Source organism: Lissotriton helveticus, chromosome 12 (assembly GCF_964261635.1).
Source record: "Lissotriton helveticus chromosome 12, aLisHel1.1, whole genome shotgun sequence".
Taxonomy (NCBI): Eukaryota; Metazoa; Chordata; class Amphibia; order Caudata; family Salamandridae; genus Lissotriton; species Lissotriton helveticus.
Genome location: NC_136073.1, coordinates 778,648,438 through 778,675,519, shown reverse-complemented (window position 1 = coordinate 778,675,519; position 27,082 = coordinate 778,648,438). Strand labels below are relative to the sequence as shown.

General features: G+C 48.4%; 1 protein-coding gene across 1 annotated transcript in view; it reads left to right on the top strand.

Moving 5' to 3' along the window:
• The window catches only part of LOC144798133 (uncharacterized), a 49,584-nt gene extending 23,295 nt beyond the window's left edge, over positions 1-26,289 (top strand). Inside the window, exons 2-5 of the mRNA XM_078668888.1 lie at positions 12,231-12,313; positions 14,213-14,273; positions 15,415-15,542; positions 26,044-26,289. Of these exons, the coding sequence (XP_078525014.1) occupies positions 12,302-12,313; positions 14,213-14,273; positions 15,415-15,542; positions 26,044-26,289 (447 nt within the window). The 5' untranslated portion in view covers positions 12,231-12,301. The remainder of the gene's footprint in view (positions 1-12,230; positions 12,314-14,212; positions 14,274-15,414; positions 15,543-26,043) is intronic.
• The last annotated feature ends 793 nt before the right edge of the window (positions 26,290-27,082 follow it).

Sequence of the window (27,082 nt, the reverse complement as noted above, 5' to 3'; positions counted from 1 at the left end):
AACTCCAACTCCACCCTCCAACTCCACCCTCCAACTCCACCCTCCAATTCCAACTCCACCCTCCACTTCCAACTCCACCCTCCAACTCCAACTCCACCCTCCAACTCCACCCTCCAACTCCAACTCTACCCTCCAACTCCACCCCCTAACTCTACCCTCCAACTCCACCCTCCCAACTCCACCCCTCCAACTCCAACTCCACCCTCCAACTCCACCCGCCAACTCCTAACTGCACCCTTCAACTCCAACTCCATCCTCCACCTCCACCCTCCAACTACACCCTCCAACTACACCCTCCAACTACACCTCCAACTGCAACCTCCACCCTCCAACCCACCTCCACACTCCAACTCCACCCTCCAACTCCACCCTCCAACTCCAACTCCAACTCCACCCTCCAACTCCAACTCCACCCTCCACCCTCCAACTCACCCTCCAACTCCAACTCCACCCTCCAACTCCAACTCCACCTTCCAACTCCACCCTCCAACTTTAACTCCACCCTCCAACTCCACCCTCCAACTCCACCCTCAAACACCACGATTCACCCTTCATCTCCATCCTCCAACTCCACCCTCCAACTCCAACTCCACCCTCCAACTCCAACTCCACCCTCCAACTCCACCCTCCAACTCCACCCTCCAACTCCAACTCCACCTCCACCATTCAACTCCCGTCCAACTCCACCCTCCACACTCCACCCTCCAACTCCACTCCACCTCCACCCCAACTCCACCCTTCAACTCCAACTCCACCCTCCAACTCCAACTCCACCTTCCAACTCCAACCTCGCCCTCCAACTCCACCCTCCACCTCCAACTCCAACACTCCACCCTTCAACTCCACCCTCCAACTCCACCCTCCAACTCCAACTCCACCCTCCAACTCCACCTCCCAACTCCACGCTCCAACTCAAACTCCACCCCCAACTCTCCTCCACTCCACCCTCCAACTCCAACTCCACCCTCCACACTCCAACTCCACTCTCCAACTCCACCCTCCAACTCCAACCTCCAAATCCACCCTCCAAACTCCACCCTCCAACTCCACCCTCTAACTCCAACTTCCAACTCAACTCCACCCTCCAACTCCACCCCCAACTTCTCCCTCCAACTCCACCTCCAACTCTAACTCCACCCTCCCACCCTGCCCCACAACTTCAACTCCACCCTCCAACTCCACCTTCCAACTCCAACTCCAACTCCAACTCCACCCTCCAACTCAACTCCACCCTCCAACTCCACCCTCCAACTCCAACTACACCCTCCAACTCCATTTCTACCAACTCCACCCTCCAACTCCACCCTCAACTCCAACTCCACCCTCCAACTCCATCTCCACCCTCCAACTCCACCCTCCAACTCCAACCTCCAACTCCACCCTCCAACTCCACCCTCCACCTCCACCCTCCAACTCCAACTCACCCTCCAACTCCAACTCCACCTTCCAACTCCAACTTCACCCTCCAACTCAACCCTACAACTCCAGTTCCACCCTCCAACTTCACCCTCCAAATCCACCCTACAACTCCACCCTTCAATTCCACCCTCCAACTCCACCCTCCAACTCTATCCTCCAACTGCAACTCCACCCTCTAACTCCATCTCCACCCTCCAACTCCACACTCCAACTCCAACTCCCCCCCAACTCCACCCTCCAACTTCACCCTTCAACTCCAACTCCACCCTCCAACTCCACCTCCACCCTCTAACTACAACTCAACCCTACAACCTTCAACTCCACCCTCCAACTCCAACTCCACCCTCCAACTCCACCCTCCAACTCCACCCTCCAATTCCAACTCCACCCTCCACTTCCACTCCACCCTCCAACTCCAACTCCACCCTCCAACTCCACCCTCCAACTCCACCCCCTAACTCTACCCTCCAACTCCACCCTCCAACTCCACCCTCCAACTCCAACTCCAACTCCACCCTCCAACTCCACCCGCCAACTCCAACTCCACCCTCCAACTCGTACTGCACCCTTCAACTCCAACCTTCCAACTCCACCCTCCAACTCCACCCTCCAACTACACCTCTACCCTCCAACTCCAACCTCCACCCTCCAACCCACCCTCCACCCTCCAACTCTACCCTCCAACTCCACCCTTCAACTCCACCCTCCAACTCCAACTCCACCCTCCGACTCCACGCTCCAACTCTGCCCCACAACTTCAACTCCACCCTCCAACTCCACCTTCCAACTCCAACCCAACTCCACCCTCCAACTCCAACTCCACCCTCCAACTCCAACTCCACCCTCCAACTCCACCCTCCAACTCCAACTACACCCTCCAACTCCATTTCTACCAACTCCACCCTCCAACTCCACCCTCAACTCCAACTCCACCCTCCAACTCCAACTCCACACTCCAACTCACCCTCTAACTCCATCTCCACCCTCCAACTCCACCCTCCAACTCCAACCTCCAACTCCACCCTCCAACTCCACCCTCCACCTCCACCCTCCAACACCAACTCCACCCTCCAACTCCAACGCCACCTTCCAACTCCAACTTCACCCTCCAACTCAACCCTCCAACTCCAGTTCCACCCTCCAACTTCACCCTCCAAATCCACCCTCCAACTCCACCCTTCAATTCCACCCTCCAACTCCACCCTCCAACTCTATCCTCCAACTCCAACTCTACCTCTAACTCCAACTCCACACTCCAACTCCACCCTCTAACTCCATCTCCACCCTCCAACTCCACACTCCAACTCCAACTCCACGCTCCAACTCCACCCTCCAACTTCACCCTTCAACTCCAACTCCACCCTCCAACTCCACCTCCACCCTCTAACTACAACTCCACCCTACAACTTCAACTCCACCCTCCAACTCCAACTCACCCTCCAACTCCACCCTCCAACTCCACCCTCCAACTCCAACTCTACCCTCCAACTCCACCCCCTAACTCTACCCTCCAACTCCACCCTCCAACTCCACCCTCCAACTCCAACTCCAACTCCACCCTCCAACTCCACCCGCCAACTCCAACTCCACCCTCCAACTCGTACTGCACCCTTCAACTCCACCTTCCAACTCCACCCTCCAACTCCACCCTCCAACTACACCTCTACCCTCCAACTCCAACCTCCACCCTCCAACCACCCTCCACCCTCCAACTCTACCCTCCAACTCCACCCTTCAACTCCACCCTCCAACTCCAACTCCACCCCTCCGACTCCACGCTCCAACTCCACCTTCCAACTCCACTCTCCAACTCCAACTCCACCCTCCAACTCCACCCTCCAACTCTAACTCCACCCTACAACTCTGCCCTACAACTCCAACTCCACCCTCCAACTCCACCCTCCAACTCCACCCTCCATCTCCACCCTCCAACTCCACCTTAAACTCCAACTCCAACTCCCACCCTCCAACTCCAACTCCACCCTCCAACTACACCCTCCAACTCCAACTACACCCTCCAACTCCATTTCAACCAACTCCACCCTCCAACTCCACCCTCAACTCTAACTGCACCCTCCAACTCCAACTCCACACTCCAACTCCACCCTCTAACTCCATCTCCACCCTCCAACTCCAACTCCACCCTCCAACTCCACCCTCCAACTCTACCCTCCAACTCCAACTCCACCCTCCAACTCCAACTCCACCCGCCAAACTCAACTCCACCCTCCAACTCCAACTGCTCCCTTCAACTCCACCCTCAAACTCCAACCTCCAACTCCACCCTCCAACTCCAACTCCACCCTCCACCCTCCACCCTTCAACTCCACCCTCCAACTCCACCCTCCAACTCCAACTCCACCTTCCAACTCCAACTCCACCCTCCAACTCCACCCCCAACTCCACCCTCTAACTCCACCCTCCAACTCCATCTCCAACTCCGCCCTCCAACCTCAACTCCACCCTCCAACTCCAACCTCCAACTCCAACTCCATGCTCCAACTCCACCTCCAACTCCAACCTCCAACTCCAACTCCACCCTTCACCATTCAAACTACACCCTCCAACTCCACCCTCCAACTCCACCCTCCAACTCCACCCTTCAATTCCACCCTCCAACTCCACCCTCCAACTCTATCCTCCAACTCCAACTCCACCCTCTAACTCCAACCCACCCTCCAACTCCACACTCCAACTCTTACTCCACCTCCAACTCCACACTCCAACTCCACCCTCCAACTCCACCCTCCAACTCCACCCTCCAACTTCACCCTCCAACTCCAATTTCACCCTCCAACTCCACCTCCACCCTCCAACTCCAACTCCAACTCCACCCTCCAACTCCAACTCCACCTTCCAACTTCACCCTCCAACTCAACCCTCCAACTCCAGTTCCACCCCTCAACTCCACCCTTCAACTCCACCCTCCAACCCCACCCTTCAATTCCACCATCCAACTCCACCCTCCAACTCTATCCTCCAACTCCAACTCCACCCTCTAACTCCAACTCCACACTCCAACTCCACACTCCAACTCCAACTTCCAACTCCACCCTCCAACTCCACCCTCCAACTGCACCCTCCAACTCCAACTCCACCCTCCAACTCCACCTCCACCCTCTAATTCCAACTACACCCTACAACTCCAACTCCACCCTCCAACTCCACCCTCCAACTCCACCCTCCAATTCCAACTCCACCCTCCACTTCCAACTCCACCCTCCAACTCCACCCTCCATTTCCAATTCCACCCTCCAAATCCACCTCCAACTCCAACTCCACCCTCCAACTCCACCCTCCAAGTCTACCCTCCAACTCCACCCTCCAACTCCCACCCTCCAACTCCATCCTCCAACTCCACCCACCAACTCCATCTCCACCCTCCAACTCCCACTGCACCCTTCAACTCCACCTTCCAACTTCACCCTCAAACTCCACCCTCCATCTACAACCTCCAACTCCAACTCTACCCTCCAACTCCAACCTCCACCCTCCAACCCACCCTCCACCCTCCAACTCCACCCTCTAACTCCACCCTTCAACTCCACCCTCCAACTCCAACTCCACCCTCCAACTCCACGCTCCAACTCCAACTCCACCCTCCAACTCCACTCTCCAACTCCAACTCCACCCTCCAACTCCAACTCCACCCTCCAACTCCACCCTCCAACTCCAACTCCACCCTCCAACTCTAACTCCACCCTCCAACTCTGCCCTACAACTCCAACTCCACCCTCCAACTCCAACTCCATCCTACAACTCCACCCTACAACTCCACCCTCCAACCCCACCCTCCAACTCCACCCTCCAACTCCACCTTCCAACTCCAACTCCACCCTCCAACTCCACCCTCCAACTCCAACTACACCCTCCAACTCCAACTACACCCTCCAACTCCATTTCCACCAACTCCACCCTCCAACTCCACCCTCAACTCCTACTCCACCCTCCAACTCCACCCTCCAACTCCACCCTCCAACTCTTCCCTCCAACTCCAACTCCAACTCCACCCTCCAACTCCAACTCCACCTGCCAACTCCATTTCTACCCTCCAACTCCAACTGCACCCTTCAACTCCACCCTCCAACTCCACCCTCCAACTCCACCCTCCAACTCCAATTCCACCCTCCAACTCCAACTCCACCCTCCAACTCCAACCTCCAGCCTCCCCCCACCCTCCAATTCCACCCTTCAACTCTACCCTCCAACTCCACCCTCCAACTCCACCCTCCAACTCCACCTCTACCCTCCAACTCCATCTCCACCCTCCAACTCCAACTCCACCCTCCAACTCCAACTCCAACCTCCAACTCCAACTCCACCCTCCAACTCCGCCCTACACAACTCAATCTCCACCCTCCAACTCCACCCTCCAACTACACCATCCAACTCCAACTCCAGCCTTCAACTCCAACTCCACCCTCCAACTCCAACTCCACCCTCCAACTCCACCCTCCAACTCCACCCTCCACTCCAACTCCACCCTTCAACTCCACCCTCCAACTCTACCCTCCAACTCCACCCTCCAACTCCACCTCCCAACCTCCAACTCCAACTCCACCCGCCAACTTCAACTCCACCCTCCAACTCCAACTCCACCCTCCAACTCCACCCTCCCACTCCACCCTCCAACTACACCCTCCAACTCCAACCTCCACCCTCCAACCCACCCTCCACCCTCCAACTCCACCCTCCAACTCCACCCTTCAACTCCACCCTCCAACTCCAACTCCACCCTCCAACTGCACAATCCAACTCCACCCTCCAACTCCACTCTCCAACTCCAACTCCACCCTCCAACTCCAACTCCACCCTCCAACTCCACCCTCCAACTCCACTCCACCCTCCAACTCCACCTCCACCCTCCAACTCCAACTCCACCCTCCAACTCAACTCCACCCTCCAACCCTAACTCCACCCTCCAACTCGGCTCTACAACTCCAACTCCACCCTCCAACTTTAACTCCACCCTACAACTCCACCCTCCAACTCCACCCTCCAACTTCAACTCCACCCTCCAACTCCAACTCTACCCTCGAACTCCACCCTCCAACTCCAACTCCACCCTCCAATTCCACCCTCCAACTCCAACTCCAACTCCACCCTCCAATTCCACCCTCCAACTACACCCTCTGACTCCAACTCCACCCTCCAACTCCAACTCCACCCTCCAACTCTACCCTCCAACTCCACCCTCCAACTCTACCCTCCAACTCCAACTCCACCCTCCAACTCTAACTCCACCCGCCAACTCCAACTCCAACTCCACCCTCCAACTCCAACTGCACCCTTCAACTCCACCCTCCAACTCCACCCTCCAACTCCAACCTCCACCCTCCAACCCACCCTCCACCCTCCAACTCCACCCTCCAATTCCACCCTTCAACTCCACCCTCCAACTTCACCCTCCAACTCCAACTCCACCCTCCAACACCAACTCAACTCTTCAACTCCAACTCCACCCTCCAACTCCACCTCCACCCTCCAACTCCGCCCTACAACTCCAACTCCACCTTCCAACTCCACCCTCCAACTCCAACTCCACCCTCCAACTCCACCCTCCAACTCCAACTCCACCCTCCAACTCCAATAACACCCTCCAACTCCAACTCCACCCTCCAACTCCAATTCCACCCTCCAACTCTACCCTCCAACTCCACCCTCCAACTCTACCCGCAAACTCCACCCTCCAACTCCACCCGCAAACTCCACCCGCAAACTCCACCCGCAAACTCCAACTCCACCCTGCAACTCCAACAGCACCCTTCAACTTCACCCTCCAACTCCACCCTCCAACTCCACCCTCCAACTCCAACTCCACCCTCCAACTCCAACCTCCACCCTCCAACCCACCCTCCACCCTTCAATTCCACCCTCCAACTCCAACTCCACCCTCCAACTCCAACTCCACCCTCCAACTCCAACTCCAACTCCACCCTCCAACTCCAACTCCACCTGCCAACTCCATCTCTACCCTCCAACTCCAACTGCACCCTTCAACTCCACCCTCCAACTCCACTCTCCAACTCCACCCTCCAACTCCAATTCCACCCTCCAACTCAAACTCCACCCTCCAACTCCAACCTCCAGCCTCCAACCCACCCTCCACCCTCCAATTCCACCCTTCAACTCTACCCTCCAACTCCACCCTCCAACTCCACCCTCCAACTCCAACTCCACCCTCCAACTCCAACTCCACCCTCCAACTCCACCCTCCAAATCCATCTCCACCTTCCAACTCCAAATTCACCCTCCAACTCCACCCTCCAACTCCAACTCCACCCTCTAACTCCACCCTCCAACTCCAACTCCACCCTCCAACTCCACCTCTACCCTCCAACTCCATCTCCACCCTCTAACTCCAACTCCACCCTCCAACTCCAACTCCAACCTCCAACTCCAACTCCACCCTCCAACTCCGCCCTACACAACTCAAACTCCACCCTCCAACTCCACCCTCCAACTACACCATCCAACTCCAACTCCAACTCCACCCTTCAACTCCAACTCCACCCTCCAACTCCAAACACCACCCCTCAACTCCAACTCCACCCCAACCCACTCCCCCTCACCCTCCCAACTCCAACTCCACCCTCCAACTCCCTCCAAAACCCCTCCAACTCCACCCTCCAACTCCCCCCCACCCTCCAACTCCACCCCACTCCAACCGCCAACTCCACCTCCACCCTCCAACTCCAACTCCACCCTCCAACTCCACCCTCCAACTACACCCTCCAACTACACCCTCCAACTCCAACCTCCACCCTCCAACCCACCCTCCACCCTCCAACTCCACCCTCCAACTCCACCCTTCAACTCAACCCTCCAACTCCAACTCCACCCTCCAACTGCACAATCCAACTCCACCCTCCAACTCCACTCTCCAACTCCAACTCCACCCTCCAACTCCAACTCCACCCTCCAACTCCACCCTCCAACTCCACCCTCCAACTCCACCTCCACCCTCCAACTCCAACTCCACCCTCCAACTCAAACTCCACCCTCCAACCCTAACTCCACCCTCCAACTCCGCCCTACAACTCCAACTCCACCCTCCAACTTTAACTCCACCCTACAACTCCACCCTCCAACTCCACCCTCCAACTCCAACTCCACCCTCCAACTCCAACTCCACCCTCGAACTCCATACTCCAACTCCAACTCCGCCCTCCAATTCCACCCTCCAACTCCAACTCCACCCTCCAACTCCACCCTCCAATTCCACCCTCCAACTACACCCTCTGACTTCAACTCCACCCTCCAACTCCAACTCCACCCTCCAACTCTACCCTCCAACTCCACCCTCCAACTCTACCCTCCAACTCCAACTCCACCCTCCAACTCTAACTCCACCCGCCAACTCCAACTCCAACTCCACCCTCCAACTCCAACTGCACCCTTCAACTCCACCCTCCAACTCCACCCTCCAACTCCAACCTCCACCCTCCAACCCACCCTCCACCCTCCAACTCCACCCTCCAATTCCACCCTTCAACTCCACCCTCCAACTTCACCCTCCAACTCCAACTCCACCCTCCAACACCAACTCAACTCTCCAACTCCAACTCCACCCTCCAACTCCACCTCCACCCTCCAACTCCGCCCTACAACTCCAACTCCACCTTCCAACTCCACCCTCCAACTCCAACTCCACCCTCCAACTCCACCCTCCAACTCCAACTCCACCCTCCAACTCCAATAACACCCTCCAACTCCAACTCCACCCTCCAACTCCAATTCCACCCTCCAACTCTACCCTCCAACTCCACCCTCCAACTCTACCCGCAAACTCCACCCTCCAACCCCACCCGCAAACTCCACCCGCAAACTCCACCCGCAAACTCCAACTCCACCCTGCAACTCCAACAGCACCCTTCAACTTCACCCTCCAACTCCACCCTCCAGCTCCACCCTCCAACTCCAACTCCACCCTCCAACTCCAACCTCCACCCTCCAACCCACCCTCCACTCTTCAATTCCACCCTCCAACTCCAACTCCACCCTCCAACTCCAACTCCACCCTCCAACTCCAACTCCACCCTCCAACTCCACCCTCCAAATCCACCCTCCAACTCCACCCTCCATCACTCAAGAACACCACCACATCCCTCAGGGACACCACCACATCACTCAGGGGCACCACCGCATCACTCAGGGGCACCACCACATCACTCAGGAACACCACCACATCACTCAGGAACACCACCACATCATTCAGGGACACCACCACATCACTCGGGGATACCACCACATCACTCAGGGACACCACCACATCACTCTGGGAATACCACCACATCACTCAGGAACACCGCCACATCACTCAGGGAAACCACCACATCACTCGGGGACACCACCACATCACTCAGGGACACCACCACATCACTCAGGGGCACCACCACATCACTCAGGGACACCACCACATCACTCAGGAACACCACCACATCATTCAGGGACACCACCACATCACTCAGGGACACCAACTCCACCCTCCAACTCCAACTGCACCCTTCAACTCCACCCTCCAACTCCACCCTCCAACTCCAACCTCCACCCTCCAACCCACCCTCCACCCTCCAACTCCACCCTCCAATTCCACCCTTCAACTCCACCCTCCAACTCCACCCTCCAACTCCACCTCCACCCTCCAACTCCGCCCTACAACTCCAACTCCACCTTCCAACTCCACCCTCCAACTCCAACTCCACCCTCCAACTCCACTCTCCAACTCCAACTCCATCCTCCAACTCCAATAACACCCTCCAACTCCAACTCCACCCTCCAACTCCAATTCCACCCTCCAACTCTACCCTCCAACTCCACCCTCCAACTCCACCCGCAAACTCCACCCGCAAACTCCAACTCCACCCTGCAACTCCAACAGCACCCTTCAACTTCACCCTCCAACTCCACCCTCCAACTCGACCCTCCAACTCCAACTCCACCCTCCAACTCCAACCTCCACCCTCCAACCCACCCTCCACCCTTCAATTCCACCCTCCAACTCCAACTCCACCCTCCAACTCCAACTCCACCCTCCAACTCCAACTCCACCCTCCAACTCCACCCTCCAAATCCACCCTCCAACTCCACCCTCCATCACTCAGGAACACCACCACATCCCTCAGGGACACCACCACATCACTCAGGGGCACCACCACATTACTCAGGGGCACCACCACATCACTCAGGGACACCACCACATCACTCAGGAACACCACCACATCATTCAGGGACACCACCACATCACTCGGGGACACCACCACATCACTCAGGGACACCACCACATCACTCTGGGAATACCACCACATCACTCAGGAACACTACCACATCACTCACGGACACCACCACATCACTCAGGGACACCACCACATCACTCTGGGACACCACCACATCACTCTAATACATCGCCACTTCACTCAGCCCAACCACATCATCAATCAGCACCACAACAGCACTGTCCTTGCTTGCTACCAACAAGCATTGCCATAGCCAATAGGACCCTCCAACTCCAACTGCACCCTCCAACTCCAACTCCACCCTCCAACTCCACCCTCCAACTCCACCCTCCAACTCCAACTCCAACTCCACCCTCCAAATCCACCCTCCAACTCCACCCTCCATCTCCAACTCCACCCTCCAACTCCAACTCCACCCTCCAACTCCAACTCCACCCTCCAACTCCAACTCCACCCTCCAACTCCACCCTCCAACTCCAACTCATTGAACTCTCACAATACGTCTGTCCTCACATCCAGTTCAAAGATATACACACACACACATAATCTGTTACAGGGGCACTGGGTGGCCTGCATTCATAAAATATCACTGTCACCCACACATCCATTCTGAGAACAGGAGGAGTGTAATGCTCCCCTACAAGTCTCTTATGGCAACTACAATCCCTCCAAGTGACCTGCCCATTCCTTATTTTGATTCATCTACATACTTACTCCAGTAACTTATAAATTAGCTGATTAGGTAATTTTCAAGGCTTTTTGAACAGCCTAGGTGCCATCTTGAGCTGTTCTTACCATCTATTTCCTTCATACTTATACATTTAACTTGCAACTTGAAAAGCAACCAAAAATATGTTTAAACAATGACGCTGTAGTAGACAGAGAATAGTTGTTTCACAAGCAGGTGATGTTTTAGGGCATTATTCTCATACAGCAAAATGAAGCTGATTTCATGTAACAAAAGCACTTTGGATAGTTAAAAATCATTTACAAGGTTCCATAGGGCCAACATGTTTCATCCCAAGTCTAGACAATCTTTTAGTAGTCACTTATAGAAAGGGAGTGTTACTTGATGAAAATGTGAATCCCCACAGTTTCTGATATAGGACAATCCTGAAAACAGTAACTTAAGGTCTGGGTTTTAGGGATGAGAAGTGAGGAATTCTTTTGTACAGCACATTGCAGTGAAGGTGTTTTCTCATTCTATTTGGCGAAATGATATTGAAATATTTTGGTATTTGGGGATTTAGTATAACAACAGCATAGGTGAGAATCAAGTTTTCTTTTCTCCTCTCGCCTCCCCTGAACTGAACCCTGGATATAGAGATAATGTTCTTTCTCTTATAATCCCTTTTAGACATCAGAAATTATTCATGTTAAAAAATAAGGTCGTAGTTCACAGACCCGTCTTGAATCTCCAGTGTTTATAAAGCATATATTGTATACTGTTTCCTACTATGGGAGGCTATGCCACTGACCTCCGACTTTCACAGCTCATGGAATCCTTTGCTCTAAAATTATTGTGACAACTGAAGTTCTTGACTCAACTCATTACTTTTCTTTCTTGATTCCTAGTTAATTGTCTACAGTCTAGTTGAGTGAGCACCATCAACCACAGTTGAAATTTGAATTTTACTCAATTCAGGATGTCCAACAATGTGAGTTTTGATTTCCTGCCTGTAAGTGTAAATGAGGTATTATGCTTAATTGTCATTATCAGGGTTTGAGTTTCTGAAATAGAGATGAGTACTGCTATTTGAGTGAAAATTCACATGTTGAGTCCCGATTCTAAAAGAAGCTGCAGGTGAACAAAGGTAAAACATAAGACATGCAATGTTTTAAAACAGGAGAGGAAACAATATAGTGTCACCTACTAAAAACACAGGGAGCGAGAAGAGTTTTTGTAGTGACCTTTGAACTATGTTTTTGTTTGATGACTGAGAAATGATCGGACCTAAATATATGGGAGCAGATTTACAATCCCCATGTGCCGCAGTGCATCTAGTTGCATGAGGCACTTGTGGCGTAGCCTGCTGAGTGATATTTACAAACACAGGTAAAGTCATTCTGCGTGACTTAACCTGTGCTCGTAAGTATCGCCCCAGTTCATGCAACACTTTGCGTGTTAGGGGCGGGACATGGGTGTTGATATGGGTGTTCCCACGCAACACCCATGTCCACTGATGCATTTCCAGATTTACAAGAAATCCTAAATCTGGAAATGTGTCAGAATGTCAGAAGGTTCCCCTTCCTGCACAAGATCAATCTCCCCATGACGCAGCTATCCTTGCACCACTGTACAAGGATGCCTGTGCCGGCGCATGGCAGCTGTTTGTGTGCCAGCGCAAAGGGAAGCAGAGAGATGCAACATACTGTTGTAAATATGTTGCATCCCTGTGCTTTGAAACTAACGCAGTGCAGCACAGCAAAATGACTTGCTTCATCGCCCTGCGTTAGTTTCTTTTAGATCTGCCCCGCGGTTTCTTCCCAACTTACAATGTTAGTTTAAAAGTTCGGGAGGATAAGTAGTGAGCAAATTATAGTGCCTACTTTAAAGTTTTCACTTTCATGAAAAGAGTTGTCATTTGAGATGTTCTCAATTTTGCTGACAATCAATTTAGTTTCTTAAAAAAAAAAGTAGGGGTATGATCTCTTTCCCATAGTTGTACAAACATCATGTTTAGAGCTCGCTCCACTACAGGCCTTCAATGTGAAGTGAAATAGTTACACTTGGTGAAACAATTTACTTCCCCTTCAAGGCAGGAGTGAGATATAGGGCAGCTCACCGAGGAGGCTCATAGAACGTGAAACAACACAGAATAAAAGTAAAAAAGTAAAGTCCACATTTGTAAAGCGCACAATCACCCGTAAGGGTCTCTAGGCACTGGGGGGCCGTCGGGAAGATTAAGCGAGCTATTGCCCAGAGTCACATGGTGCTGGGCTAACCTGCCGCCGGAGCCGGGGATCAAACCGTGGTCCCCAGATTCCAGCGTCAGTCGCCCTGGCCGCGGCGCCACACCTCTCCCACTCAACCCCAGCCCACAAAACTACTCCTGACCCACCCACCTGCCAACAAACCAACCCGACCCACCCCTCCAGCCGGCAAAACAAAATCTGACTCACCCCCAGCCTCTAAAACTACCCCAATCCCACCAGCCTACTAAACTACAATAAAACAACCCCCAGCCCAAAACTACACCCAGCATAAATAAACTCACCGCTTCCTGCAAGGTCTTCTTGCTTCTGTCCGTAGCAGGCAGCAGTTAGTATGCATATTGCCTTAACCACACATATGCGTGCTTAGGGCATATGTCTGGTTAAATCATGTGCTGTAGATCTAGCGGAGTTGGAACACTCATAGTTTAGACCACAGTGTTCTGACTGTTCCCTGACCATGGCATTTGAATATAGCGGATTCCCTTCAGTAGTTAGCTACTACATTTCAACGAGAAAATGGCTGAGCGGCACGGGGTGTAACATTGTATATCAATATGATGAAATGGTGAAATCTGGTTTTAGAGAGAAAGACCAAATGATTCTTTCTGTTTCTCTTGTAGTTCCGCATGCGAGCCCGCCTGAGGGCAGTAATCTGCTGCTGCAGACCAGTCCCTGAGGGAGGTAAGTGGTCGAAAGCAAAACCCCTCATTACCTCATGCCACTAGACATAAATGTACTGAGAGGGGCAGATTTACAAGCCCCTTGACACACCGGTTCATCATTTTTTGTGTTGTACCGGTGGCGCATGGTAACGCTCCATATTTACAAGTACAGGAAAAGCCACCCTGTGTGACTTTGCTTGTCCTTGTAAATATGACCCCTTTACACGCAGCACTTTGCATGAAAGGGACTTTCCATGGGTGTTGCTATGGGTGTTCACACGCAGCACCCATGGAACCAGACACATTTTCAGATTCACAAGGAATCATAAATCTGGAAATGAGTGTGAATTCTATGCCTCCCCAGCGGAGGCGTATGGAGGCACAACAAGGAGAAATGTATTAATTTCTCCTCGTTTTCTTTTCCTCTTTCTATGTGTGCTGCATTTTGCAGCACACATAGAAAGAGGAAATTACCTCTAATGATTGTTTATGTACAGGAAGGGTTCCCTTCCGGCACATCAACAATCATTGAAACAATGCCGTTTTTCAACTTCTATGGGTGCTAATGCAGCACACACAGAAGTTGAAAAACGGCATTTCAGATTGTTTTTGTGCAGGAAGGGAACCCTTCCTGAACAAAAACAATCTCCCACGACGCACGGCTCACGGCAGCAGTTTGTACGCCAGCGCAGAGGGAAGCACTGAGATGCGACATAGTGTTGTAAATATGTTGCATCCCTGTGCTTTGAAAGTGACTCAATGTGACTTGCATTAGGCACTGAGGGGCATATTATCAAGGACCAGTGTTAAAATTATCGCCATTTTATCGGCAGGAAAGTGCCGATAAAACGGTGATAATGGGCTTTATAATACGCCCCTGTTAATTCCCATAGAAGCCAATGTTAATACCAGAACATGGGCTTCTATGGGAATTAACAAGGGCATATTATCAAGCCCATTATCGCCGTTTTATCTGCAGTTTCCTGCCGATAAAACGGCGATAATTTTAACACCGGTCCTTGATAATATGTATTTCATGCAAATTTTGCTGCAAGTTAAAAATATCTTGTGACGCTTTTTTCTAAACTTCTAAAAAATGTCAAGTAACCTGTTTGGGCATTATTTGTACATGTGTCTGTTTCTCTGGGTTGTCATTACAGTTCGACTGATTGAATCTGTCCGGCGCATGGACATAAACATCCTTATGGCTTTTTTGCATACATCTGCTTCTGCAAATTCAAATGAGAACATCTTGTTATGTTGTAAAATCCTGGAACATCGAAAAAAGGTAACTGTGATTCTCCATTGCTTTACCGGGCATTCTAGGGAATAAGAGGCAATGTGCTTCATTTAAACATGTGGTTGTCTCATGGTATGATATATTATGTATGTGAGAATTTCAGAGAATTATATGATATGGCAGTAGAAGCCTTATCATGGAATACAGTCAAAAAAACTGTCTTGGGTCCAGTGAAGCTTGTTTGTATCACCTTTCTTTAACCCTGGGTATCTGGGGCTTCGAGCAGCAAAGCTTGACAAAAGAACTCAGTGTAAATCATTTAAGAGCACAAAACAATGGAATAAGAAAGTCACACAAGAGATACAACAATACTTTATGAAAATAGAACATATTTTTATACATTTTAAGAATCCATGTTCATCAAATTTCATTGGAGGTTCCAGAGATATGTATTTTGAAAACAATAAAAAAACTTTCAATACAACCACAAAACAGCACGGGTCAACAAAAGTTTGTAATTTTTTTTAATGTTTAAAACAGTTAGTTTGTCAACTTCAGCCTGACTTAAGGTCACTTTGGGCAGTGACCTGGCCACCAGACCCTTTTTCAGTTCAGTCCAGCCTTTAGAAAACAACCATCATAGAGAACAATGAAGTGATTCCTATGCTGGGGATGCAGGCAGAAAAGATGTTCAAATATCATCCTGGAGCTGTGCAGTCGACAAGGGTGAGCTGTGGGTGATTCCTTGGTGCATGGGTGAGGTGGGGCAACTTTGGCCACTGCATGTGAGGTCCCATGGCATCCTCTTTGTGACAGTCGAAGGCCAGCAGCGGCTGGGCTACTGTTCTCCCGACACAGCAATCACTGCGAATATCCTTAGTAGAGGCTAGTGTCCCTCTAAGGCAAGAAATCCTTTGATAGCAGTCCTGGGTCCAGCAGACTCGAGTGCAACTTTTGGCTACATCGGAGATGTCTATAGGAGCACCCAACAGCAGTCAGTGGTGATTCCTCTGAAGAGGATACTGATTTGCCGGTTTCGGCTTTCTCAACTTTGGTATCCATGGTGCTGTTCCAGGGGGCCAACCAACTAAACCTTGGAGTCACTGCTTCAATCTGGCTCTGGGATCAATGTTTTCCCAAGCCGGGAACCGCAGGCACAGTCCAAATTTTACTAATCCAAAGTGCAGCAGGTGCAGTCCTTCCAACAGTGAATCCTCTCTTTGTGCTATTCCAAGGGCAGGAGAACAGTCTTTGGTGGATTATTTTTCCAAATCCAATGTGTACTGAGGTTTAGCATGCCAGGGGTGCCTATTTTATCCTGGGAAAGTGCCTGGGGGGACAACGTGGTCACTATCCAATGGGCTAGTAGGCCCACTCCTTTTTTGCGACAAAGTTCAAGTTATGTGTGGCATTTCGCAATCCCAGTGTGCAATATTCTTGCTACTGTCAAGCCCACAGGAAAACAGGTTTGAGGACAGTGTTTTCCTCTCCGTCCCTGCCTCCAACTTGTCTGCAGGAACAAAAGTCATCCTGCTCGGTGTGTTGTCACCCTTTAAAGGGGGCATTTCCTTTGAGCCTGCCTTTTGGGCTTACACCTTTCTGGGAGAGGAGGTGACACCTCACTCTGCGGCAACTGCCTTTGTGCTTAAGCCTTGGAGTTGTTCACATGTCTCCCCAGGTGGGCAGAAAGCTGTCTGTTGGCCCGGGCCTGCACAAAGCCACTGGACTAGCTAGGGCACAGAGTGTCAACTTTTTAAAAGCTGCCTAACTTTAACAGTGACATTAATTTCGATTTGGGCATCAAGTTGAATTTGATGTAAGGTAGTCCCATTCAGAAGTTAGCCGGACTAACTTTCCTCATCAAAACAACAACTTTAAGGGTTTTGCTGCTAAGGCTATATAAACGTATATGTCTTGCTTAACAATATACAGCTCCCTGCCATAGGGGTCTATATGGCTTCCTTAGGGGTGAATTACATATATCATTAAGGGAACGGGTGGCTTTGCCATTAATGGCAATGCCATAGTCAAACTAGCATTGTGAACACTACCATTCTAGTCTGCAGTGGGAGGCTGGTAACCTTCTTGTCTTTTGTCACACTCTGCACCATATACTAGGGACTCACAAGTAAGTTAGTGCTTACAAATTGGGGTAATCCAATTCAAGAAATCTTTTATAATGGGTCAGTACACTGGCACTGGGGTCAGGTTAACAGGCCTAAGTGCACTGAGTCGAAAAAACAGCAACTAGTACTCAAATAGGAGCAAGAACTGGGGCGGGAACATGCAAAAAGCCCGTTTCCTGACAGTGTAGGGTTGTAGTGTGATGTTTTTGGGCCCTAGGGTACTGCAAAGGACTATGTGGTGTGAAGTAGAGTTGTATAAGGTTAGGTTGTCTTGGCTTGTAGTCCAATGCTTTGCTATAGTGTACAGAATAAGTAAGTTAGTGTGGGTTTGCAGTGTTATATCATATTTTTGTGCAGTGTACTATAGTCTTGTGTAGTTTGTCAGTGTCATGCTGTGCTGTAGCGCAGCTATGTGTGTTTTGCGGTGTTATGTTGTAGTATGATGCAGAGATGTATTGTAATGCATTACATCGCTGTGTTGTGTTGCAAGTGCCTGGAATGACAGATTTTCATCTAAAGTATACATTAAGTATACATATTGATATCGTACTCCATGGATGAGTCCTTAGAGAAAACCGTATTGTAACCTTTGTTTGAACATTTCAACTCTGTTCGGTCAGAGACTGTGGGAGAAAATGGCAGACACTAACCTCTCACCGAAACATGTCATGGCAAATTCTTTCTTGGAGTGAAGAAAGAACAGTTACACTGCTAGTTTGCTGTAAAAATACTTAAGATCTTGGGGTCTACAACCTAGAACCAGAAAGACTGGATCATGCCAGGTATTCAAGATATCCCTCTAAAACAAATGTACATAACCTCATCGAAATGAAGATCATTTAACCACTCTGGTTAATCTAGAAATGTAACCAGAATCTTGCTTTGAGGGACTTATTGTGAAATACCCTGATCCTGATTACAGCAAATCTGTGAATGGAAAGCTCTCATGTCAGCTACTTTTGTCCTTACAATATTATGTTGAGTGTCATCCAAAGGAGCCATTTGTGAGACGTAAGAATGCATGGCTAGTTTCTACTCTGGATAGGGATAATTGAGAAAAATGTGGCACAAGGAAAAGGTCAATAATTACAGGTAAAAAAAAACTATCATCCCTATTCACAAAAGTAGAAATACCTGCAAACGTGCACATTTACTCTTAGACTTTGTAGTAACTTTACTGCTTTTGGCTATTCACCATTTTCACATGTAAAGTTACAACACAGTGGAAATGTGCATATCCTCGATCCCTGAAACTAGAGGGTGGAGGCAAATTTATAAGTGACTAGTTGCCACTGGTAACGTTTCACACTTATTTCACCAGGGCAGAGTTCTCCCTATGGTGTAGTATTGGGGATTTTTAATCTTTAAAATAAGTTAATGAAAATATTTTAATGTATTTTATATTTTTTTTAAACCTAAAAGAAATTGAAAATAAATTCTACAGCAATACTATCTTGAAAATATGTTAAAATATTTCCTGTAAATATAATAAGCTAATACAAAAATATTTATTTAAATATTTATTTAAAAAATCAACCAGAAAGTAAAATGCATATTTTTATTTAATCTGAATTAAAAAATACTAATTGTTTGTTGTTAAATGTATTTAAATTATAATAACTGTAATTCGTTTATATATATATATATATATATATATATATATATATATATATATATATATATATATATATATATATATATATATATATATATATATATATGAAGAAAGACCACTTTGATAAAAGTAGACCAAGGACACCAGGGGAACCGGTTGGAAATCTTTAATTTTCACCATGTGGCGCTGCGTGATGCATTTCAGCTTCATTAGCCTTCCTCAGACGCCTTACGCCACCGGAATGAACCTTCTCCCTCCTCACGTAGTTCATAGGTCCTCCCATACACATTTCCCACCAGTTCCTCCGAACTCACAACTGGTGCCTCCAATTAGCGGGGGTGTGACCCATTTCATTCAACAACCAAAAAAAGCAACTGGAACACTCCCGGGGCTTTCAACATAACTTTATTGGCCACATACGCGTTTCAGCAATCAGCCTTCATCAGTGTGGCAAAAGTAAATGTTCGACATAGGCAGAACCATGAGAATGTAAGCAATTTAATGTCACAATTGACTATTTTCTATCCAATCGGGAGACAGTAGTTGAGCCAGTAGGCAGATGGTGAACCGACATCTCCGTTTGTTATTTTAAGGACTGTGTGACTTGTATGCCCAATGGAAAATTTGAGATGTCATCAGTGATGTCACTGAGCATGTCATGAGTGATGTAATATGTGACATCATCAGCAGTGCATTGCATGGGCACGAGTTAAAGTTAGGTCTACTGACTATTTCTATGGTTTTGTACGAGTGAAATCTCCAACTAACTATAACGTCCCTGAAACCTATGTTTTTTTCAGTGTGGGGTCCAACTAGCCCACTCGGTACATCCAGTAAATGCCACAGTGGAGCTTACCTCTGATTGGCTGCCAACACTTGTAACCAGGAAGTGTTGACAGCCATCTTGTCACTTGGTATGAGGAGAAAGAAAAACGAATAAAAAAGAAGAAAAGGTGTCAGGGTAAAAGCACCCTGACCGCATATGCCTGATCAGAGGGTCCCACAGGGCCAAAAGAGCATTTTTTTGGGGGGCTGGATTTTCACAAAATTCCGGCCGAAAATATTGTAAAAGATGAAGCGCGGGAGCCTCATGTATGTGGCACTCCAGAAGTTGGCAGACCAAAGGGTCCATTAAGGGAATGTAGAGGAGAGGAGATAAAGGGCAGCCTTGCCTAGTCCCCCTCAATATAGGGAACAAATCCATGAGGGAGCCATTGACTCCCATGCGTGCCACAGGATTAGGATATAAGAGCATGACCAAGGAGATGAGCGCGGTAGGGATTCCCAGTTTAATCAGAGCTTCTTTCAAGAAGGGCCACTCCAAGGGGTCAAACGTCTTTTCGGCATCCAATAGGGTAACTACAGCAGGTGTTTGGCAGGAGATCCTGTTGACCACTGCAAAGAGATGTGGGTGACTTGTTGTTTGAAAGCTTTATAGAAAGCTCTCATAAGGCCATCAAGGCCAGGGCCATTGGACCTGTCTAAAGAGTCGATCACCTGGGTGACCTCCTCGCAAAAAATCATCTTGCTAAAAAATTGTCATTGGCCATCAGTGGGCCAGACCTATGGCGTTCTCCACCAAGTATGATGGGATCTCTGGTGCATTGTCAGGCATGCAGGATGTATAAAGGAGTTCATAATAGCATTGGGACTCTGCCAGAACATCTTTGACAACAAAAACAGAGGACTCAGAGACGGTGCGAAATTCATCGGCATAACTACCTAGGCGATTAGGGTGGATTATCCGCACAAGAGTGCGGTCGGGTGTGCCCCCTCACCATAGCACGGAGCCCTAGTGTGTTTCTCTAGATATGCAATTTCCCTATCAGCCAGATTGCGAAATTCAGTCAACAATACTAAACGTCAATGGAGTTGGAGGCCGCCGCCTTAGGGGGCACTTAAGTCTATACCTTGGAGGTTTAAAAGCATTGCGGTTGGGACTGGATATCTCATAGGATACTCAGATGCTTGGATTTGCACACCCCACGGATATATGTTTTAAAGGCCTTCCAGAGGGTTGCCTGTGTGCAGACCATGCCCGAGTTCATTGCGAAGTAGTGGACGATGGAATGAAGGAGTTCGCTACAGAAGACAGGATCATGTAGAGCCTAGTGATGGATATTCAAGGTGCGCTTTGACCTACATCCATAGGGGACCTGTAGGGTTAAGAGAACAGGGCTATGATCTGATAGAGTTTGCGGTAGAAGTTTTACCTTTGTATTCCAGAGTGAAACATTAGCAGACAAGAACCAATAATTTAGCCATATCAAAATATCATGTGGGGCAGAGTAAAAGGTATAACCAGGTGTGGATGGCTGTTGGGCACATCAGATATCCTGTAGAGCATAAGCGTCTGCAATATAAGGTGGAGTGCTTCCCATGATTGGGGATAACCACTCAGCTGGGTACTAGAGTCAATGCTAGAGTATGTATCATGTTGAAATCCCCACCCAGAAGAGCAAAGTTGGCATCTGCATGTCCCATATGGGCATAAAACTCCTGAACGAATTGTGAATACTCAGTGTTCGGGGCGTATATGTTGACTAATAGAACTCGTTTGTCAGTGAGGCTGCCTTGTAGGATTAAATAGCATCCATTTGGGTCTGAGTGACATTTATGGAGGGAATAGGGGCTGCTTTTATGCATGAGGGGGCAGAATCCACAGAAATAGGGGCCGTGACAGGAGAAATAGCGGGGGGGGCCCAAGTAGTCGCATATGATTGGGCGCCATTGGGTAGGAGACGCGACAGATATGAGAGGACTTGTGTGCCTTTACGTGGATTATTGATGCCACATATCTTTCATGTAAGGGAAGTAATGTCTATCACCTCTCCAGGCCCTTTCTGAGATGGCATAGAGTAAACAGGTGTGAAAAGAACAGCGCCATGTCATAAGCTGGCATATAGTGTACCTGTTGTGCAAAGGGTGACAAACAAATACAAAACTGAGGAGAAAGCAGAAAGGGCCCACACCTATCCCCCCCCCCCCACCCACTATATAGGAAAACATCCAATACAGCCCCGAAAAGGAGAAATAAAGAACTAAACAATCCCAATGAGGCTACTGCAGTGTTCTCCATGGGGGAGAGTTAACGTGTTTGCTTGGTGTGGCTTGTTCCTAGAGGAATAGCTGAAACAGAAAGGAAGAATCAACCACATATAAACAGCATTTGTATGGAAAAAGTAATAAGAAGGCAATGATGAGCACAGCCTACTGTCTGAGGCAGTCCACAGGTGTTATGCAGAAGTAGTCCCTATTTTGGGGGAGAATCCAAATACTGTATGCCATATAAGCTCTAAGAGGGCTAAGGAGCAGGAGTCGGTGATCCAGTACTTTGTAGCGTGTTCTGTCTAGAAGAGGAGGACTTGAAAGCAAAGTGTTTGCAAAAGTCGTTTGCCTCTGCTGGGTTGTCAAAGGAGCGAGGCTTCCCATTGACCTCAACTCATCGACAGGCAGGGTAGAGCATATCATATTTAAAGCCCAACTTGCGGAGAGAGTTCTTAACATCGCTGAATTTCCACCAGTTTCAAAACCTTCAAGGTGGGGAGTCATACCCTGGGTAAGGTCCCAGCTTTCTCTTACCTGCTGGTGCTATTTGATGCTAATATGAATTTTAAACCCCTAGTTGAGGGTAAGACTTGTGATTCGGTCAAGACCACGGGGCTGTAGTTAGCATTGCACAGAGGTTGGGCTCATGGTGGCTGGACCCTCTAGTTAAGTATTTTAAGTCCAAGTGCATCTCCAAGGAGCTATAGGACAGTGATGTATGGGGTTACATGACGGTCGATAAAATTTAACTCACAGAAAATACATTTTAAGGTGTATTCTGCGGGACCACAAAGTACCCCAGCTTTTTTTGTTCATCAGGAACTTTGCTTTAGATACATTGGTGACCTTGTTGCTCTCAGACCCTTGCTGTGCTGGATCAAGATATAGACTGCGGAGGGATGCCAAATAAATAGACTGATTTTGTCTGATTGTCTGACCCTTGACAACATGCATCAAATCCCTTGGATAGCTTATATGAATGCAGCTTTTACCAGCATGGGTTAGGTGAACATATACTGCAATTATTACTCCCTGTACCCCTTGGAACTCAAAAGAGGGAGAGACTTGTTTCTCAAAAGTCCCTTATTACAACATGAACACATAGAGCTTGTGAAACCCATTGTAATGGGGCATTTATTTTTAAAAACTGTTCAGGGCATGGAGCTTTCCTTTCTCTCCTATCTAATGAAAGGGATAGATTTCTGTTGTTACGATTCAAGGTTAACGTGCTACATCATCTTTTGGCCACAGCTAGTGGTCAGTCTCTTTCAGGCACTTAGGGCCCTGTGGATGCAACAATGTCTCCACAGGCTACCCTACATTTTGTTGTGCAAATATTTGAGCTTGCCTAGGAAGCAGTTTCTTTTCCCGTTACTGAAAGTTCTGAACTTCTCACAAGGATACCTGGCACTTATGTATCTGCAGCTCCTGATGATCAAGCATTATCTTTTTGCTGTTTCATGCTTTCTACATGCTGCTTTGAGATCAAGACAATCTAGACCTGATTAACCTTGATGTGATGCATGAGATTATATAATGTATTGTTACTGTTGACACATTCGTATTTCTTTAAAAAATGTTAAGCCTACTAGTTTTTACTATTTTATAAACATATGATTTTATGTTCTGTACGGTTGTGATTATAGCCGAATAAATATTTGTATGCTGACAATATGTATATATAGATGTATTCCATGTTACCTACTGGCGGACGCCAGTAGGTAGTTATAGTTTGGATAATTGGACCATGTTTCCATAGGAAAAGGGTTTTGTAACTTGTTTATATCTTTGGCGCAGTTTGACGAATCTTCACTATAAGTGGGTGTGTGAGTGGCTTTATTGATGAGTAAGTGGTTGTGTGAGTACTTGTATGGGTCTGTGAGTGATTGTGTGGGTGTGTGAGTGGGTGCATGAGAGGTTATATAGGAGTGTGAGAGGGTGTGTGAGTAGTTCTGTGGATAATGTCATTAGTGATGTCCTCAGTGATGTCAATGACCATGTCATGAGTGATGTAATATGTGAGGTAATAAACAGTGCATTGCGGGCCCGTAAGTTATAGTTAGATCAGATTTTGTATAAGTGGAATCTGAGCCTAACTATAACGTTCCTGTACCCTTTGTTTTTATAGTGAATAATAGATCTATCTATAGATCTATCTACTCTCCAAATTCACTTGAGCAACAATAAATGGCCAGAGACACTGCACGGCTTGAAATCTGAAGAGACAACCATTGCAAGAAGGACTAAGAGTATAGGGATCCTTTGTTTGTTTATTTACATATATTTTTAAATCACCTACTGGCAGTTGCCATTAGGTAGGAGGACCCAAAGCAACTTTTCTTTATGTAATTTCCCATAGGAATTTTGAACGTGACTATAGCCCGAACTGCTGAATGGAATTACACCAAATTTGGCAGAAAGCATGCTCTCGTAATTTGGTTTAAATCTGTTCAGTAGTTTTTAGGTAAAACAAATATATATGTATATATAGAGACGCAGAGGGTCTGCAGATCCGACAGTTTTCATACTGACATCTGATTGGCTGCCAACACTTCTACTAGAAAGTAGTGGTAGACATCTTGGGACTCAGGACTTGGCCCGACTCACAAAAAAAACGGCAAAAAAAATGCAATGGGGCGGGGTAGGAATACTCTGACCCCCTAGGACTGGTTGCGGGGGGGCCCCAGGTAACCGTGTCTGGGCAAAAATGTTTAGATTTACATTTTTCTCTGATTTTCCAGAGGATCTGTGGCCAAATCAAAAAAAAATAAACAAGTACAGTGTCCTGTGCTTGTTTTCTTTAATTCCCTGGGCGGGTAAGGTCCCATGTTTGTTTTTTTTACAGAGTTTTATATAGGGCAAACTTGACCCGAATCGGGTATCAAAGCGCTTTACATAGCACCAGTTGTATTACTTGAGTGCACATTAATTTTTGTATATGCATATAGGACAAGGGTGTACGTGGCCCACCGCCCAAGGATGAGCCAACCCTGATGTCCCCATTTCCCGGGGCCCAGCTTTATAAAATATTGAGAGGGCAGCACATAGGCCCCTTACCGTTTTCAGCCTCGGACCCCATCTTCTGGGGTACAGATATAGGTAAGAAGGGTGAGGGGGCACGCAGACTCCCTCCCCGGGCTGATTCAAGCCCTAGGGACCCCATTCCCCATGGCCCGGCCCTGTTACTAATGGGGAGTAACTATACCTTGCGCCCTAAGGCAACTATAACTCGCAAGGTCACCATGCACCTCACATTTTACTTCACTCGTGACATCTTCTCTGATATTATTGATAATATCAGTGCAACTTTTGCTGTCAAATTGTTGATGAGATAACAGTTCATGGCGGGGTTGAGTTATAATTACCTTAGGCACAAGTTATAGTTACTTGAGATAACTCTAGCTATAACTGCTGAATTTCTATGGTTTTGAGTGTGGAAAATCTGAACCTAACTGTAACCTCCCTATAACCTTTGGTTTTTAATAATTATATATACCCAATCTACCTTTACCTAAAGCTCTCCCATTTAGTAATAACTATTACCTGTTTTCCAGCCACTCACTCCCATCCCTCCCACGGGTAGTACAAAATTATAGTTGTATGTGTAGGGCAAAGATCTCGTAGTAAAGATAAGAGAGGTGGAGGCAGAGGTCTTAAGACAAAGATTTTGGGATAAGCATTTTGCAGTATGTTGCAGTTTGTGAATAAGTTCCTGATTGTCTCTGTTAATCACATGTATGAAATGTACTTTTTCTTCCAGTTAACACTCCTGCAGGAACTAGCCATTGTACATTGTATGTATACTACCATCACTCAAAGGGAGGTGACAATAAGCAACATGGTGGTGACTGCTGACACTCTGGATAGCATCTTGACCGACTCGGTAAGCAACAGGTTCTCACCGACAGATGGTGATCGTTCATTCAGTCTTGGAAAACCTCAGAACCTTCAGGGCAAAGCAGAATTACTTCTGATCATTCAGTCAGAACTGTGGTATTCCAGATAGTTCCATCATGGTCTCCAGCCGGTATGGAAACTAGCAGTGTTGCGATTGAATGGTTAACAGGGTTATACCGATGGCTCTCTCAAAGTATCTGAAAATATTTGCACAGGATGATTAACTTGTCGCCACAATGGATGTGAGTAGAGAGCCAGGCAGAAGTAGTGCATGGGAGAAGCAATGGGGCACAAAAAAAAACAAGATATTACTGACATGAAAAAGTCTAATCAGTTACCCAAAGGAAATAGAAAGGATTCTGTTGGATTGGGGATGTCATGGGAGCTACAAGAAATATAGCAGCTCTTATAACAAGAACACTGTCTTAGTTTTCCAGTGGGTGGGAATGTAGAAATCAACAGAGCTATATATCAGAATATTACATATAGAATATCATTTGACAGAGGCAAGATGGCGGCCGCCAGCTCAGTCTTGTGAGCTGGTAGCTCCTGTCCTCCTACACCCATGAAGAAGATGTAATGTGGATAGTGAGAGGACGAGAGGGTGAAAGTGGGTCTGAGCACTTACCGAGGTGTGTGAAGCTCAGTCCTGGTACTATTGGCATGTTCAGGTTTGCTGCGACAGCTATTTTTCATTATCTCTGCAAAATCCAATTTGGATACATTGCAGCCACAAGGGGCCGGGCGTAGACGCCGAGCCAAGAAGCAGCAACTGTTGCAGGCAAAACTACTGGAGAGTCGAGAACAGGATATCGCAGAACACCGATAATGCCGCCTAAAGGAGATAGAGGGAAAACCCAGGCCCTGGCTGATGGTGCTACCACTGCTGCTACAGTGGCAGC